Raw genomic sequence first — 13,284 nt, forward strand, 5'->3', positions numbered from 1 at the left:
AATGTATGGGGCCAGGTGGGTACTCGAAATATTGGGGGGACCACTCCGTAAAGTACATCATTTTCTAACCACTATGCTGTACACCTGAGGCTAATACAGAATAATATTGAATGTAAGCTATAATTGAAAACTAAAACAAACAAGAAAGCCCGGCTTTAGTGTTTTTGGAGGCTGGTCTGTTTCAAGTGCATCCCTACTCCCAGGGTCTAGTCTTTGAGTCCCAGCTGAAAGCCCGGGACATTTCCCGCAGCCCCTCCTCCTGACGGGCATGGAACTCCAGTATTTCCCCACCTCCGTGGAACTGCCTGAAGCTTCACAGCTCATCAGCCTCCTACCTGCTGATATCTGTGGCCTGTGATTTGGCAAATGCTTCAAGGGTAAAAACAGCATCAACTGTTGGGCTTACTCTCTTTACTTCTCTTTGGCTCTGGACCCCTCAAATTCTTGCTGCATTTATGACTCTGAACAGCTTCTCTCTCTCTATCTCTCTATCTCTCTCTACCCCCTCCCTTCCTTCCCTCCCTTCTCCTCAATGTGGAAATGCAAAATAGACTGTCTGCAGAGGAAAGAAGTAAGGCCCAGCATAGTTCAGAATAGTTGCAGGAAAAAAAATGTAAGGATCCATCAACTGTCTTCAAAAATAGCCTCTTTGAGCCCCTTTAAAACCTTTTAGAACTGGAGTCAGCAGATAGGATCTCTCAACCCAGCCCCGACTCTCTAAAATATTTTTTCCCTTTTGCTGTTATAAGAGTATACTAATAATCACATCTGCCTCCCTGGATTGTTTTGATGGTGAAGCAATATCACCGTTTACCAAAATTCACCTGTTTCAATATATACTTTGCGTAGGCAGTGGGCTAGATCTTCTGCTTATATTATTTCTTTTTTTTTCTGCTTGTATTATTTCATTTAAAATTTGTATAGAGTTCTGAGTAAGCTCGCTATCATAAAAAACTTTTTTTATAAGAAAACAACTACATACCTCAGGGGACCAGTGGCTTTCTTTGTGGAGCAGTGTTTTATTGCTCAGTCCGGAGCCTGGAGGATGAGAGGTGCTGAGTGCGACGTGTCTCAGACCAGGGGACAGTTGGCTGCTGGCATCTGTGTTCCTCTGTCTGTGAAGGTCCTGGTAAAGCCCAGGGAAGAAGTGTGGTGGCGGCAGCAGCCTGGTAATAGAGGCCAGTCCCAGGGTGCCCTGGGGTCCCTGGGGCTAAGGGCTACTGCCAATGAGATGCCACCCTCCCATTCACCTTGATGACCGCTTTCTGTCGCAGCCTAGACCAGGCACCGGTTGGCAAACAATGACCCATGCACCCGAGTCAGCCTTCCACCTGTTTTTGTAGGACCTGTGAGCCGAGAATGGTTTTGACATTTTTAGATTCATGTCTTTTTCCACGTGGATGTCTAGTTGTTCCGGGACCATTTGCTGAACAGACATCTTTTCTCCATTGCATTGCTTTTGTTCTTTTGTCAAGGATCAGTTCACTCTATTCATGTGGGTTTTCAGGGCTCTCCAGTCTGTTCCATGGGTCTAGTTGTCTATTCCTTTGCCAATATCACACTGTCTCGATTCCTGCGGCCGGAGACTACGTCTTGCAGTTTCGTAGTGTCAGTCCTCCGACTGTTCTCCTCCTCCCACTGTTGGCTATTAAACTTCAAAACCAGCTTGGTGATACTCACAAAGGCTTTTCCCTTTTCTGTAGCGGGGAACAATTTTAAAAAGAATATTTCGTGACACATGAAAATTTTATGAAATTCGAATTTTACTCTTCATAAATGAAGTTACTGTGTTTACATATTGTCTCTGGCTGCTTTTACACTGCAGCAGCAGAGCTGAGTGATTGTGAAAGAGACCGTATGGTCTGCAAAACCTAAAATACTGACTGTCTGGCTTTTTACGGGGAACGTTTGCTGAGCCCTGGTCTAGAGTTGGGCTGGGACTTACCTCGCTGGTTATGAGCATGGCCCATGAACCAGACCGCCCATTTCCAATCTTGCCATCATCATTTGCTAACTGTGTCACCTTAAAATGCTGCTTAACCTTGCTGGGCCCTTACCACTAAAGTGGGATTAATAGTATTTAGCTCATAGAGTCGTTAGGTTCCATGAATTATTTCATGTAAGTGTTGGCTACCATACAGATTATTATCCTGGCTTAAAAAGAATGTTACCAAAATAGTCTCCAATCTCTGCCCAGCTAATTCATCTGCCTCACTACGCCAAGTGATGATCATGAAATACGCCTTAGCACTCATCTCTTCAAAGACCGCTCCTGGCTTGCTATTGCATGGAGTGGCCTGGCATTTGCAGATCCACAGCCCCTCTGCTGTCTGTCTGGGAAGCCTCATCCACCGCCTCCCCTCCCCCACCCCTCCAGTTACAAGCCCTGTGCTCGGCCTTTCCCAGGGCTCTGTGCTTGTCCACACCTCGGCGCCTTCCCATCATGTGGCTCTTTCTGCCCAGAAACCTTCTACTGGGAATTTCAAAAGGGTCGCTGCAATCTGCGGGCAGGCGACAGCCATCATTCCTGTTATGAGCTCCAGCATAGAAACCAGTGCCCGACCTCCCAATGGACCCTCTTGCTCCTCATCAAACTCCAGATCACTTCTTTTCAGGGCCAACAAGTAAAGCTGCAGAAGAAGGCCGGGGTGGGAAGAAATTCAGCCCTGTTCCCCAAGTCAGACCACCCTCTGGCATTGCCCAGTGCCCTTGGGGGTCTCACATGGTAGGGCCTTACATGGTAGGACCTTACATGGTAGGACCTTACATGGTAGGGCCTTACATGGTAGGGCCTTACATGGTAGGGCCTTTCATGGTAGGGCCTTACATGGTAGGACCTTACATGGTAGGACCTTACATGGTGGGACCTTACATGGTAGGGCCTTTCATGGTAGGGCCTTTCATGGTAGGACCTTACATGGTAGGGCCTTACATGGTAGGGCCTTACATGGTGGGACCTTACATGGTAGGGCCTTACATGGTGTCCAGAGCAGGGAACTGGGTGGGAGAAGTCAGAGGAAGCAAGGGACCAGATCTCTGATTCACATCAGTATCATAAATGCATCATGATTATGTAACAACATGAAAAATGCTTATTAAAGGGAGTTTGCAGGAACAAAATTGCATCCACATTAACTACAACTGAATGAAAAGTGTGCCTGATTGGAGCCCGATGGTGAACTTGAGAGTGTCAGCACATGACATCACTTTTGGTTGTAGGAGTAGTGGCACTGTGGGTGATTATTTTGTTCCTATATTTAGAGTGCTGTACTATACTATTATTTGTATATTTAAAAGGTCAATGCTTTATGAGAAAACACATTAATTTGTACACTTAGAATAAATCTATTTTTTAAAACTAAAAAAAAATGTTTTAAAAGACTGCCCCACAGTAAGCTGGGATGGATAGTGTCTTTGCCATCTCCCTACCTGACTTTTCTGCCCCTTCACCTGCATTCAGCAAGACCCCTCGAGACAGCCCCTGCCCAGCCATTATGCACAGTTGTGGCTGCTGGGAATCCCTCAAGGAGCCCTTCTCCTAAGCTCACTTCACTGGTGAGACTGTTCCAGAATGGCCTTCACCTCCCTGCTTTGTCCTGGCTCCCCAGACAACACAGCTATTTGTCTAACATGACCTTCCTCGAGAGTTCTGCCTTTTGCTAAGGAGCTAAAAAGGAAACTGCCGTGATGTGCCTGTGCACGATATAGAGTCATTGCTGACCCCTCTCAGATAACACTTTTGTTATTTAACCGGGGGATTCTGCTCTAATCGGCTGCCTTAATGGAAGTAGGGTGTTCCAAACAATGGAGGTGATAGTTGGAGGAATGGAATCTAGACTTTCCTAACACAAGGGATGTTACTAAGCTGGGCACACAGCTAGGGCTGGGAGGAAGGGCAGGCAATATGCAAATCTGGGTGGGAGTTAATTCCAGATAAATAACCTGAACTATTTTTGCTTTATTTTAGGGACCACCCAGGCCCATTCCTTCTCTGGAGAAAATGCATTGGAAGAGCAGCTATGGCCAGAGGTAAGGGCTCTGTCCTCTTTGAGGGATAGGGGTCTCTTCCAGTGGGTAAATCCAAGTCTTTAAAAAAAAATATTTTTATTGATTTCAGAGATGAAGGGAGAGGGAGAGAGATAAAGAAACATCAAAGATGAGAGAGAATCACTGATCGGCTGCCTCCTGCATGCCCCCTTCTGGGGATCGAGCCTGCAACCCCGGCATGTGCCCTGACAGGAGTAGAACCATGACCTCCTGGTTCACAGGTCGATGCTCAACCACTGAGCCACACTGACCGGTCATAAATCCAAGTCTTGATGCAAGTTGGCAGGTCCCTGCCTTGAGGGAATGAGCTGGGTCAGCTGCTGCCCCCAGGGATAGCCTGGCTGCCAGGCAGGCCAAGGGCAGCATGACTGTATCTTCTGGAATTTGGGGCTCATCAGTCCTGCAGACCGAGTGGGTGGTTCCCAGAAGTGTCCAGAATGCGTTATAAATGGGCTGTTATCTCCGTGAACCTTGAAGCAGATGCTGTGAGTTATCTGAAGGCATCTGGGTTAGGTCTTCCCAGAACATCCACAAGATAAGAGTTGAGAGTAAATGCTTTATCTCTTACTGCAATCAGTAATTCAAGAGGAATTAACTTGTGTCTTGTGATAGTGAGAGATGTGGCCAAGGAACTCATTTACTGCACGTTTTCCCCCTGTTGGAGTAGAGTGAGTCCTCACTTAACGTCGTTGATAGGTTCTGCGGTGAAACGACCTGTAATGACACTGGTTTTACCAGAGACTAATTGCTCTAGACAAGAGTTAAGTTTCTATGGCATCTCATCCATGTTAGAAGTTGAGTGAAATGACTTTATTTAAGGACCTGCCGTATTTCCTCCGCCACTTTCAGTTCTGGGGAGAAAACATGTGATCTCCCTTCCCAAAGCCATTCATCTGATTCACAGAAGCAGATGCTCTGGACTCCGGGGAGCATCTGAGGAGGCCTGAGTGGCCTTGAGGACCCGAGCACTGGCCACCCAGTCCCTCCTCTGCTTTCAGCAGCCCTCTGGGCTCAGGACACGCCAATCTGGTGAAGACTCAAGTCTCCAGTTTCAAGTTTACCCAGTTTCCAGGAGCATATAAACATAGTGCTCCAACTACCTGCTTTTGTGTAAATCATCAAATTAAATGAGAGAAAGTAGGTAATACAAATAAATATATCGTAAATGGATTTTCAAGTCTTTTAGTCTAGGCACAGTGGGTCTCTTCTTAATTCATTTTATTTTATTTCTTTTTTTATTGTGGTAAAAGGTACATAACATAAAATTTACCATTTTAATCATATTGAATGTATCATTCAGTGGCATTAGGTACATTCACATTGTTGCACAACCATCATTACTGTCCACCTCCAGAACTTTGTCATCATCTCAAGAATTGATTTTTATGCTCCCTTTTTCTCCATCCCACTTTTTGGACGCACCCTTACCTACCACCTGCTAAAATCATCAAAAAACACATGTCCCTTTGTACTAGGTCAGTGGTCAGCAAACTCACTAGTCAACAGAGCCAAATATCAACAGTACAACGATTGAAATTTCTTTTGAGAGCCAAATTTTTTAAACTTAAACTATATAGGTAGGTACATTGTTATTAATTTAATTAGGGTACTCCTAAGGCTTAGGAAGAGCCACACTCAAGGGGCCAAAGAGCCGCATGTGGCTCGCAAGCCGCAGTTTGCCGACCACTGTACTAGGTGAACGGTAGGGGATTAGTAAGACCATGACTGTGGACAGTTGTTGCTTCTGGACTTTGACTCTAGATAGAACAAGTACATGCTCGTTTCTACACCAGGCTTTCAGGACCTGCAGGGTTTCCATTCAAGGCAGTTGATGTTTCTGATGTTTGATTTCAGTTGCAAAGCCTGAAGAATGTTCCATTTGTGTGCAACCCAAAGAAGCCAGGACCCAACGTGCCTTCGGAGTCAGGTATGTGACCCCTGAGCCGTGACTCTGGTGTGGCCAACAGAGGCTCCAGCCCTACTTCCCTTGTACCTTGGTGATTCAAGTCTTTCCTCTTTCCCATCCCTAGTCCCTCACACCTTCTCCTTTCCCCCTCATCTATTTCTACTGTCAGACAGTCTGACACACCAGTCAGAGATAAAACCAACAGGACCCCACAGTGGCTTGGCTGATGAGGGCAGCCTCCAGGAGAGCCCACCAGACAGTGTTATGGGAACTGTTATACAAGGAGTGTAGGTAGGAAAGAAATCAATGCATTTCTTAGGAAATGGCTTCTTTGGGAGCCCATTATATGAAAGGGGTTTCTAGGGAGACTGAATTCTAGAAATGCTGGTAGCCCAGATGGTCAAGGAGGCTTCCTGGTATACCATTTGATACAGCCTGCATCCAATGTTTACGTCTGTTCATAGGCTTTGAGTGCTGTTCTCTGGCAGTCTTCAGGCCAGTATGATCCTTTGTGTACCCAAATGGTTTTCATTTTAATGTTTTGTCCTCTTATTAATGGTGGTTCAGAAATAGAGTCATGGGATAGGTGAGAGGGAAAATGAGGCCCATAGTGACCTTCCATGGGACACCTTTTGGAGATCCTGAGTTCAGTTAAAAGTGTGGCCTCCAGAGAGGAGTGAGCCTCTTTCGAGCAGGTTCCTAGGGCTCCCAGCCACCGCCTGGTCTTCAGCTCTCCACTCTCGTGGCTCAGCTTTAACAGCTGTCCTCAGACTGGAGGACAGGGGTCTGCCCCTTCCATTTAGCATCCTTGGCCCACCTGTGGGGACTGTAGACCTGACCCTCTTCCCTGGGTTCTTGTCATTGCAGTCCACTCTCTGAGACCTTCTGATATTAAATTCGTGGCAGCCATTGGCAATGTGGGAACTGTGAGTATTTTGAGGGGATGGAGGTGGGAGACAGGGATTGGGATTGTTTTATAAGGAGTGTAGGTAGAAAAGAAATCAATGCATGATTTCAATGAACCCTCGGAATGAGTTCATGGTAACCAGGTAGAGAGATTATTGTCTAAAACGGGGAAATCCTAAAACCTAGGGGGCTCTGAGTCTTTTTTTTTCTTTAATTAAATGAGTGCCCCCCTTTATGTTCGGGTGAGGAAACTTTTGGAGTTTCTCATTGGTAAATGAAACCCATTGATAAATTAAGTGGCAGATTACACAGACTTTTTAAAAAATAATCTCTTAAGCTTTCTATTTGTGACATAAAGAAAAAAAATCCTTATCTATTTGGTAAATTAAAAAAAAAATACATCTATTCTTGCTAACACATTTTAAGGGTTATATTTTCCGTGGTCAGAAGGAGAAAGATAGAGAGGAAGGAGCACAGAGAATGAGACATCTGGAGAGAATAGGGTTGGAGGGCAGAGCGAATGCCAATGGGTTTCCCCACCCTGGCTTTCCACAATCCCCCTGCCCTTAGGAAAAGCCCACTGCCCTGCTGCCCACCTCCAATGCCAGTGGCCCCCACATGGACAGACAGACCACTTAGCAGATGTTCTCTGCTCTGCCCCAGGGCCCTGCTATACTCCCCGCACCTGAACCAGGACATTCCTGTCCCTCCAGTGTCTTCTTCCCACCTCTGCCCACCGTCTCTCTTCCAGCGTCCCTCCCCGTCCCTGCTGCAGGCTGTGCTCCCTGCAGCCTCAGCCTCTCCCCCTCGCTGCCGGCCCCAGCCCACTACTCCATGCACAGTGGCAGCTGTGTGCAAAGTGTGAGACTTCACTTAGAAACTGACCACAGACCCAGTGAAATCGGCAAACAGAGGCCCCGTCCTCTTTGCCTCTAGCTGTGCTGGTGGTGGCAAAGCTGCGCGTGTGACGTGTGTGTGTGTGTGTGTGTGTGTGTGTGTGTGTGTACTGGGGTGAAGCTGGAGGTTTACTGCTGGGAGAGCTGGGAGAGGGAAGATGGTGAGAAAAGAGGTTTCGTTTCACGGGTAGCACACTGACTTCGCTGAGCCGTGTGCCCTGCATGCTGATGCTCGCATTCCAGAGCCTGAATGTGTGACACTCGCTGGAGGACTCGTAGTCTTCCACTTTGGGCAGGAAATTCACTGCAGGAAAATCACTCCGAGTCAGGCTTCCGTAGTCAAGCCAATCAGCGACTTCAGTCTTTGGTCTCAGCTCTGAAAGGCTCCGTATTCATGAATTATTCAGACCCCCAGCTCCTGCCTGTCACTCAGCGCATCCTTTCTCCTTCTGTGAGCCCGAGGCCCAGATACAGCTTCAGTCCAGGATGGTGTCCCAGAATCATTATCATCACACTGACGGGCACCTCCACCTGCAGAATAAAACCTGTCTGCCGGAGAGCTGGCTCTTGTGAGCTGAGCCTGGTTATAAAAAGTCAGGCCTGGGAAAATAAGGCAGGGAATTTAACGGGAAAAGTCCATCATGTGGACACTTTTGCTTTGAGTTCCCGGAGATTTCTGTAACCAACGCACAAACACTCACCTGTGACAGGAACCAGCACTTGTTTGTTTAACTGCTCTGGACTCCCTTTTCCTCATAGAACTTTAAATATCAGATTTGTAAATGTAAAAACTGTTTTCAAACTAACACTTGTGGTACATGTTTCATATAAGTACAAATCAACCACAACACACACATAGAGTGTAAAATATTGAAGACCCCATTCACAGCTCCTATTCCTCTGCCTCAGGAGAGGTACACACACAGCACACACATGCACATGCACACACGCATGCACATGCACACGCAGCACACACAAGTGCACACACATGCACACACTGCACACACACGCATGCACATGCACACACATGCACACACCTTCCATTTCTCCGGGTTCTGCCCCATGTGCTGTGGAGGGAGCCTGCCACTCTTCCTCCCTGAAAAACTGGCCTGGGTGATGTGACCTTCCTCTAGATCCGTGTTTCCCTGTTAGTCAGTGGGAGAGGCTGTCTGACGGGCAGCTGGGGCCTCAGGAGGACAGGCTGGGCTGCCTTCCCGGCTGGAGTGACACCTGCTATCTTTTGCAGCTCCCAGACCCGGGGATGGCCGGTGCGGAGAAGCAGCCATGGTAACTATGTTGGAATCACTGAGCAGTGGAGCTGGGCGAGCCTCAGAGGGCCTTGCTCCGCCCCTTTCGGAGCAGGTGTCCCTTAGGAGACCCCAGTCTCCTGCCTCTCAGTCCACACTCCCCATGCCTGTGAATCCCCTGGGAGGAAAAGCAGGAAAGGCCACACACTGGATTCTCGCTTCCCACCACCATCCAGGCTCCCTGCTCTCTCAGGGGCAGCATGCAGGGTGGGCCAGGGTCTGTCTCATTCTTCCCGGGGTCCGCAGCCCCTTCCAGCCGGAGGTGTGGGGAGAAGGGCCCAGATGGAGCTGTGGGCCCATTTGGGCGACTCGTTGCCATCTGAGCTGTGTCTCCAACTCCAAGAAGGACAATCACAGAAGCGGAGCCAGGCTGAGCGGAAGCTTGTCAGGAGACAGACCCCAGAGGCCAAGGGGGTAGCTGGCAGGTGACAAATCCAGTCTGACACGTGCATGTTTGCTTCTGCTTGCAGGGTTAGGAGGAGGCCACAGCAGGCGTGCATGGGAGTGGTGACAGGTGAGTCCTGGGCATTCGGGGCCAGATCCCAGCTTGCCCCACCCCTCCCGACACAGCACATCTTGGTAAATGAAGAGAATGTGCCCTATTGGCCACTTTGTTGTGGAGCCTGAGGAGAAAGGGAGAGGACAGTCGCAAACCCTGAAAGGAGGGCGTGAGGAATGTGTCTGAGGGTCTCTGAGCAAAGAGACGCCAGGAGGCTTTGGTGGGTAGGGGACGTGGGAGAGGGGTCGGGCGGCTGGGCCAGAGTCCTGAGCCTCCTTCTCCCCCACCCCCACTGGCCCCCAGAGCTGGACCAGTAGCACTTCATCTGCAGGAACTGCCCACCCCCCACCAAAGGAAGGGGCCTGGTCTAATTTTCAGCCTATTTCATTTTGTAATAACTCCTATAGCTATAAATATACCAATTGGATTCAGAAAAAAAAATGAAAATCAACTATATCCCACCATCTGGAGATAATCGTTGTTAACATTTGGGCTCTTTTACATATGAATGTGCTTCTGATATGCTATCTGTAACCTGTTTTTTCATTTAACATCCGACACCCCTTGTGACTCTATTAAAAGTCATCCTGAAACCTCAAGTCCCTTAACGCCAGCTGAGCTAGCTCGTGGGATGTTAGAATCAATGACAAGGAAACCGCCATTCCCTCACAATTAGAGCTCGGAGCTCGGACGCAGTGCGTGCGCTCTGCTGAGCTGACCTCCTGAGAGCAGTGCAGTGAGGTGGCCGGTGCTCTGCCAGTGCAGCCAGGAGATTCCCCACCGGCCTGGGAGGTACTAGGCTTCCTGCAAAGGATGGGGCTGAGGAAGGCACTGGGCCTGCCTTCAGCCTCGCCCTCCAGCAGGGGAGGTGGAGACCTGGTGCTCAGCCTCCAGGATTGATTGACAGGTGAGGGGCTACTGGTGGCCAAAGTGGTGGGAGGGTCCCTTGGAAAGGGTCAGAGGTTCCGAAAGAGGAGGCCCCGGCAGACTGGGTGACTGTCACAGCTCTGCCTAGGTTTGGCCCTGTTTACCCTTAAATGGGGTGGTGGTATATTTGTGGTGTCTGGGAAGACAGAGTGTAGTTTAGATCCTGAAACCGCAAACACAGGGGCGTTGCCTGGTTCCTCAGTTTGCTTCCGTTTTGTCCTTGCCCACCGGGTACCAAGTCCTGGTACCAGCAGAGGGGCCAGGAGGAGGTGCCACAGAAGGTAGGGCAGTGAGGACAGATCTGGCCTCTGAATGTCCTCAGAGGCAGGACTCCCCGGAGCTGCCAGTGAACCCAGCCCACGTGCAAGGCAGGGCAGGGCGGGCGGAGTGGAGGGACCCCTTCCCTGTCTGTGGCCTGCACAGTGCGGCTCCTTCAGAGGGAGCCCTTCGGATTCTGCTCCCACGAAGCCCCCGGCACTTCTGGGTGGGGGCGGAAAGAGGGGAGGACTGGAGAGGGAAGTGTATGGGGGCATCTCCCTCCCATGACACTCTCCCCGCTCTGCCCTCTCCTCTCTCGGGAGCAAGTCAACGTAACTGCTCCTGGCAGCGCTATTTTTAGCGGTCCTCTGGCTGTCAGCTCTGGGACACGGTCTCCGATCTCCGATCTCCGTTCCCCAGAGCGTTCCCACCGGCTGTCACTCTCAGGAGAGAGGGGCCGGGAGACAGCGGCCCAGGTCCCTGTCCTGCACACTTTCCCCGCGGGTCCATGCCACGCAGCTTCACTTAGCCTGGGGACCGTCGCTTCTCTCAGCCTGTTTCCCCGTCACTCATGTAAGATGCTTAGTACGGAGCCTGGCCTAGCGCTGGGCAGATGTTCATCTTTAGCTCCATTTGCTTCCGCTTCCGGGGGCCTGCGATGAGGTTGACCTCACGGCCCCAGGCAGGTGTGAAGGTCTTGGTTTGGAAGAGGGTCAGCGACCCTGGGCACCTCACCCCAGAGGGACAGTCCCTACAGGTGACCTGCAGCCGTCAGAGCCGCAGCCCTCAGACCAGCCCTCCCTTTCTTTAGTCCTTTCAGACATCATCAAACACTTCAATCCCTCTGTTCTGAGGCCTGTGTGCACCCCTGGGAGGAAAGTGATACCCCACATTGGTGCTGAGTAAGTTCCTTTCCTGGCTCTCTCCTGGGTAGGGACATTGGGGAAGGGGGGACCTGGGAAAGTCAAAGGGGCTTAAAAATAGAGGTCTGTGTTAAGCCAGAGCCAAATTGCATCTCCTGCGCCGATTTAAGTCTACCTGATGGGCCTAATTTTAAAAATCAGGACCCGGTCTGCCCTCCAGAACCAGGGCTGGTGCCGTGTAGCCTTGGACTTGGAGACGGGCTCCTGGGTGGGGGCGAGGGGCCAGCTTCCAGCCCTGGACAAAGTGATATTGAACTGGTTTCCTCTCCGCTCGCCTCCCTCTGTGCAGAGACTTGTGGATTCAGGCAAAGGAACTGGTGAGGAGCATGAAAAAGAACCAGGTAAGAACCCACCTGGCTCTGTGCCTGGGGCTGCCCGTGTCTGTGCGAGGCAGTCAGACCGAACACGCCAGGCAGCCAAGGCCCTGCGGCCACGCTGCCCTGAACCAGCCACCAGGGAGGCCTGGGCACTCCGAATATGCCCTTCCTGGCGGCCGTCAAAACACAGGGCCACTTTGTCACCTGCACCGTGGTGTTCTGTGTGGTCCTGCCATCCTGATGGACTGCACGACTTCGCACTCAGGGAGGTGGTTGAGAGCGTGGGTTCCTGAGGGAGACCCGTTTAAGTGGGAATCCTGAATTCTCCACCTATTCGCTGTATAAAGTTGGGTAAGGCGCTCAACCTCTCCGAGCCTCCGTTTTCCCATTTATGAAATGGGCATCATAAGAGACAGGAGCACAGGACTGAGGAAGATTCAATGAGGTGTTGGGTGCGCCTGCAGCTGTCATTGTTGTGGGAGTGGCGATTGTTATTCTTGTTAATTACCGTGTTTGTTTTAATTCTGAGGTGGAGGCCTCTGTAACACACCTGCCAGGGCCCTGGGACCCACCTGGCTGTACCCAAGCGCTGAGCCTGGACAGCTGGAGCCAAGGGCAGCCGCTGTCTCGGTCGGCAATGCGTTCACTAAAAGAGCTCAGGCATGAGAGCCAGGCCATTGCAGGTTACAGGCTCAGGGCAGACGCCGGAGATATGCCGTAAAGAGCTGTTTGCCTTAACAAGGGAATCCCAGAATTTCTGGAATAAACACAACATTCTGGAAAATAGCTGGGAGGTCTTGAATCCAAGCCCGAAATTTTACAGATGAGGATACTGAAGTCCGAGGAATTCACGTGACCTGTCCAAGTTCACACAGCTAATTGGGGCGAAAATCTGAAGTTGCTGAGTCACAGTCTTTCGTGCTTCAACTGCATCATGCCGCCTCTTAAAGAGCAAAGCAAATGTTTATTTTTTTTGTTATGCAAGTGACACATGTTTATTACAGAAAAATCAGAAAACGCAGATAAACAAGAATAGTAACCAGAGATCATTGCTGTTGACAACTCAGTGTACATCCTCTTCCGTATTTTTTCAAGGCACATTTATTCCAAGCACATGTGTATAGTTTATAAAACTAGGATGTTACTCGATGTAGATACTTTTATAACGGCTTTTTTAAGTGTGGTATTTTCCATGACAATAATTACATTTTCTAACACCATTTTAGTAGCTACACAGTGTTTCATCTTTTTAAAAATATATATTTTTTATTGATTTCAGAGAGGAAGGGAGAGGGAGA

The 13,284-nt window shown here is 49.6% G+C and overlaps 1 protein-coding gene across 1 annotated transcript in view; it reads left to right on the forward strand.

The window, feature by feature from the left end:
* Positions 1-13,284, forward strand: part of PLB1 (phospholipase B1) — a 112,792-nt gene that overhangs the window by 12,781 nt on the left and 86,727 nt on the right. The window contains exons 2-8 of the mRNA XM_023747426.1: positions 3,968-4,029; positions 5,902-5,974; positions 6,821-6,879; positions 9,002-9,042; positions 9,533-9,576; positions 11,558-11,648; positions 11,959-12,010. Coding sequence (XP_023603194.1) covers positions 3,968-4,029; positions 5,902-5,974; positions 6,821-6,879; positions 9,002-9,042; positions 9,533-9,576; positions 11,558-11,648; positions 11,959-12,010 — 422 coding nt within the window. The remainder of the gene's footprint in view (positions 1-3,967; positions 4,030-5,901; positions 5,975-6,820; positions 6,880-9,001; positions 9,043-9,532; positions 9,577-11,557; positions 11,649-11,958; positions 12,011-13,284) is intronic.

This window comes from Myotis lucifugus, unplaced genomic scaffold (genome assembly GCF_000147115.1).
Source record: "Myotis lucifugus unplaced genomic scaffold, Myoluc2.0 scaffold_873, whole genome shotgun sequence".
Classification (NCBI taxonomy): domain Eukaryota; kingdom Metazoa; phylum Chordata; class Mammalia; order Chiroptera; family Vespertilionidae; genus Myotis; species Myotis lucifugus.